Raw genomic sequence first — 5,000 nt, forward strand, 5'->3', positions numbered from 1 at the left:
GATGTGGTTTGATGTGATGTGGTTTGATGAGATGTGATGTGGTTTGATGTGATGTGATGTGATGTGATGTGGTTTGATGTGATGTGGTTTGATGTGATGTGATGTGGTTTGATGTGATGTGATGTGATGTGATTTGGTTTGATGCGATGTGATGTGATGTGATTTGGTTTGATGTGATGTGGTTTGATGTGATGTGATGTGATGTGATGTGGTTTGATGTGATGTGATGTGGTTTGATGTGATGTGATGTGATTTGGTTTGATGCGATGTGATGTGATGTGATTTGGTTTGATGTGATGTGGTTTGATGTGATGTGATGTGGTTTGATGTGATGTGATGTGATTTGGTTTGATGCGATGTGATGTGATGTGATTTGGTTTGATGTGATGTGGTTTGATGTGATGTGATGTGATGTGATGTGGTTTGATGTGATGTGATTTGGTTTGATGCGATGTGATGTGATGTGGTTTGATGTGATGTGATGTGATGTGATGTGGTTTGATATGATGCGATGTGATGTGATGTGGTTTGATGTGATGTGATGTGATGTGATGTGGTTTGATGTGATGTGATGTGATGTGATGTGGTTTGATATGATGTGATGTATACTCCCAAACGGAAGTACGTCACTCGCAGGTGACTCTCTAGTCGTGCATCACGTCAGAAACAAATATGTTTTCCCACCAGTGCTGTGCTCCGATCTTTCACCCAGGTGTCTCGTTGGGTCTTAAAATGCACTGCTGCCTCCAGCAAAAATGCAGCAAACAGTAAATGCTGTTTTTTGTAGCAACCACATACACCAAAGCGTGTTACATTTCAGTTACCATGGAAATGAGGTAAAATATATTTGCATATTGGGCGGGAGTAGAAATATCGGATTGATATCCGATTCGCCGAGACGCATTTATGTGGCCTAATGTAAATGGAACAGTTTTAACAAATCAGATAGCTATCAGATCAGAGACAACACGTGAAGTGACCAGGTGTAAAAAGACCATTTTGATGTGATGTGATGTGGTTTGATGTGATGTGATTTGATGTGATGTGATGTGATTTGGTTTCATGTGATGTGGTTTGATGTGATTTTCCTTGATGTGATGTGATGCAATGTGGTTTGATGTGATGTGATTTTGCTTGATGTGATGTGATGTGGTTTCATGTGATGTGATTTGGTTTGATGTGATGTGATTTTGCTTGATGTGATGTGATGTGATTTGGTTTGATGTGATGTGATTTGGTTTCATGTGATGTGATGTAATGTGATGTGGTTTGATGTGATGTGGTTTGATATGATGTGGTTTGATGTGATGTGATTTTGCTTGATGTGATGTGGTTTGATGTGATGTGATTTGATGTGATGTGATATGATTTGATTTGATGTGATTTGATGTGATTTGATGTGATGTGATGTGATGTGGTTTGATGTGATGTGGTTTGATGTGATGTGATTTGATGTGATGTGATGTGATGTGATGTGATTTGATGTGATGTGATGTGATGTGATTTGATTTGATGTGATTTGGTTTGATTTGATGTGATGTGATTTGATGTGATTTGATTTGATTTGATTTGATTTGATTTGATGTGATGTGATGTGATGTGATTTGATGTGATGTGATGTGATGTGATGTGATGTGATGTGATTTGATGTGATGTGATGTGATGTGATGTGATGTGATGTGATGTGATGTGATGTGATTTGATGAGATGTGATTTGATGTGGTTTGATGTGATGTGATGTGATGTGATTTGATGTGATTTGATTTGATTTGATGTGATGTGATGTGATGTGATTTGATGTGATGTGATGTGATTTGATGTGGTTTGATTTGATTTGATTTGATGTGATGTGATGTGATGTGATGTGATTTGATTTGATGTGATGTGATTTGATGTGATGTGATGTGATGTGATGTGATTTGATGTGGTGTGATTTGATGTGATGTGGTTTGATGTGATGTGATGTGATGTAAAGACAGGAAGTGTGACACTGTAAAGACAGGAAGTGTGACACTGTAAAGACAGGAAGTGTGACACTGTAATGAGAGGAAATGTGACACTGTAAAGACAGGAAGTGTGACACTGTAATGAGAGGAAGTGTGGGAGTGTAAAGACAGGAAGTGTGGGGGTGCCTGAATAAAGACATGTCGCTCTCAGCAAAATTATCTCACAATCTTTTAAGTGCTTGAAATATTAATAAACACTGAAGAGGAGAAATCTACAGAAATTGAATACTGTGAGTGCATCAATAACAATAACACTGATTAGAAACTGTGAGCAACTACGAAGAAAAGGATAACAGGCCATAATGTATCTACTGAGGGATTAGTATCAGGACGTATATCACACTCTAACCCCAAGTGTACCACACAAATACTAACACAACTATATCATACACACACTTACTACAACATTATTACACACACGCACACACACACACACACACACACACACACACACACACACACACACACACACACACACAAACCCCAACTTTACCATTAGGTTATAAAAAGCCCAGTTTATAATGTATGTTTCTCTCTCTACCCACATGATACTCATGTAAACACTAAGCCCAAATCGGCCTACCTAGGCTCCCTCTTCACAAATGAAGCACAGCCCATGTGAACATTCTGCCTGTTGAATTATAACATCACTGATTATTGAGTCCTGGCTCATGACAGACACACAGAGCTTCTGTTACAATAGACCTTTCCTCAAACGGGAGAAGCATCACGCCTCGGTCCTGTACCATGCATCATACACACACACACACACACACACACACACACACACACACAAAATAAATCAACAGCAGGATAAAACAATAAAAGCTCACACACAATTATTTCCACTTATCTTCTATAATAACACACATACTCCCTCTTTGAAGCTCTTACTCGTTTCCCGCCATCCTCACGTGCACACACACACACACACCACACACACCACATACACACACACATACATACAGCTCTTACCTTGGTGGTCACTATGCAGAGGCAGTCCATGGTAGGACTGAGAGAGGCCAGGTGATGCCGTTTCCCTCCCCCCTCCCTCCCTCGCTCCCTCGCTCCCTCCCTCCGTCTGACTACCAGACCCTTCTTCTCCACAACGCCTCTCTTGTCTCACACACAAACAGTTGAACAAGCCAAAGAGAGAGAAGGAGGAGGGCACAATGAAACCCTAGAGGGAGGGACTGAGAGAGCTAGAGAGAGAGAGAACTGAATGGAAGGAGAGATGGATGCACAACATGTGTATGTGTGAGTGAGGAAGACAGAGGGTGACGGTTGTCATGGGAACAAACAGCTGTTGCGCTGTTAAGTGTGCAGTTGTTGCCATAGAAATGAATGTCCATCACCAATACTGTGGTGTTGCTCTAGCCATTTCTACAGTCTTCATCTGTGTGTGTGTGTGTGTGTGTGTGTGTGTGTGCCTGATCAGTCACAGCCCCAGGAGCTCCACCCTCAATACAGAGGAGATTCAGTTGCAGTCTGATTGACTGTCTGTGATTCTGTACACAGTGTCTTCAGGCATGAAAAAATCAACTCTCTGAATGAGCAAAGCTTTAGAGAAACTTAGTCACACACACCAAGCTTCACACAACTACACTTCTAAACCTCATGATAATGCTGGTACACGTTTTCAGTCAATCATACAGGCAGTCTTCTTATTTTGTCCCCAGTTAACACCTGCAGATAAACTAATCAGCATGTCAATCTGGAATGACTGACAGTTGTGTCAGAAATATCTGATATTATCTGATATGATGTTAACCCTGAAAGCCCCGCCCACTACACATCATCTCACATTCGTAAAAGTTTCATCTGGTACTCAAGCTCAGCGTCCTCGTGTTCTTTCACAGGAAAATGGAGACTGTTTAGAGATCATGAAGTGAAAGAAATCTGTCAGTGTGTCTTCCAGTGAGCCAACATTTAACAGGTAATGTATACAGATAATATCAGGTTTGAACAGGTTTATGAGGATTAAACTGAAACTATGGCCATGGGAAGAAAACAGAATAGCCTGACAAAGAAGAAATGTTGAAGTAAGAGTAAAGAAAACAAGATGCTTTCATAAGAAAAACAATCTGCATCTGTGTTCACCTGTGACTGAGATGGTGTCTCCTGTGATGGAGTTTCATCACCATCACCAACATAACCAGCATCACCAACCAACTCCTGCCAGTGTATAATGACAACTGACCTGGAAGGCAGCCAGCACAGGCTCCCGGGACAACGGCTTACATTTATGCAAATCCTTCTCAGATATTCAATTCAAATGTATGTGTGTAGTGTTTTTTACACTGGACATTGTCTCAAAGCAGCTTTACAGAACATAAACATAGAACATAGATGTTACAGGCTTGCAGACACACACACACACACACACACACACAGACACACACACACAGACACACACACAGAAACACACACACACAGACACACACACACACAGACACACACACACAGACACACACACACAGACACACACACAGAAACACACACACACACACAGACACACACACAGACACACACACACACAGACACACACACACAGACACACACAGACATGCAGACATACACAAAGACACACACACACAAAGACACACACACAGACGCACACACAGACACACACAGACACACAGACATACAAACACAGACACACATTCACACACACTCTATTACCTGAGGGTTCTCTGTAGGTGTATATACTGGATTTTCACACACTGTGTGTTCATAAAATTCTTGAATATCTGTGCAGAGAGAGAGAGAGAGAGAGAGAGAGAGAGAGAGAGAGAGAGAGAGCCCGGGAGGGGGGTTATCACATTACGTTTTCAAGACTTAGCAGTGTATGTGTCTGTCTCTGTGTGTGTCTGTCTGTGTGTGTCTGTCTCTGTGTGTCTGTGTGTATGTGTGTCTGTCTGTGTGTGTCTGTCTGTGTGTGTATGTATGCGTCTGTGTATGTGTGTCTGTCTCTGTGTGTATGTATGTGTGTGT

At 41.4% G+C, this 5,000-nt stretch overlaps 1 protein-coding gene across 3 annotated transcripts in view; it reads right to left on the reverse strand.

The window, feature by feature from the left end:
- LOC132862770 (disks large homolog 4-like) overlaps window positions 1-5,000 on the reverse strand; it is a 30,783-nt gene that overhangs the window by 24,892 nt on the left and 891 nt on the right. For 2 of the 3 annotated variants that reach the window (XM_060894998.1, XM_060894997.1), the window contains exon 3: window positions 4,689-4,756. In XM_060894998.1, coding sequence (XP_060750981.1) covers window positions 4,689-4,756 — 68 coding nt within the window. Of the gene's footprint in view, window positions 1-2,981; window positions 3,039-4,688; window positions 4,757-5,000 lie in introns of those variants that run through there. The other variant, XM_060894999.1, reaches the window with a different exon arrangement.

This window comes from Tachysurus vachellii, chromosome 19, assembly GCF_030014155.1.
Source record: "Tachysurus vachellii isolate PV-2020 chromosome 19, HZAU_Pvac_v1, whole genome shotgun sequence".
Taxonomy (NCBI): Eukaryota; Metazoa; Chordata; class Actinopteri; order Siluriformes; family Bagridae; genus Tachysurus; species Tachysurus vachellii.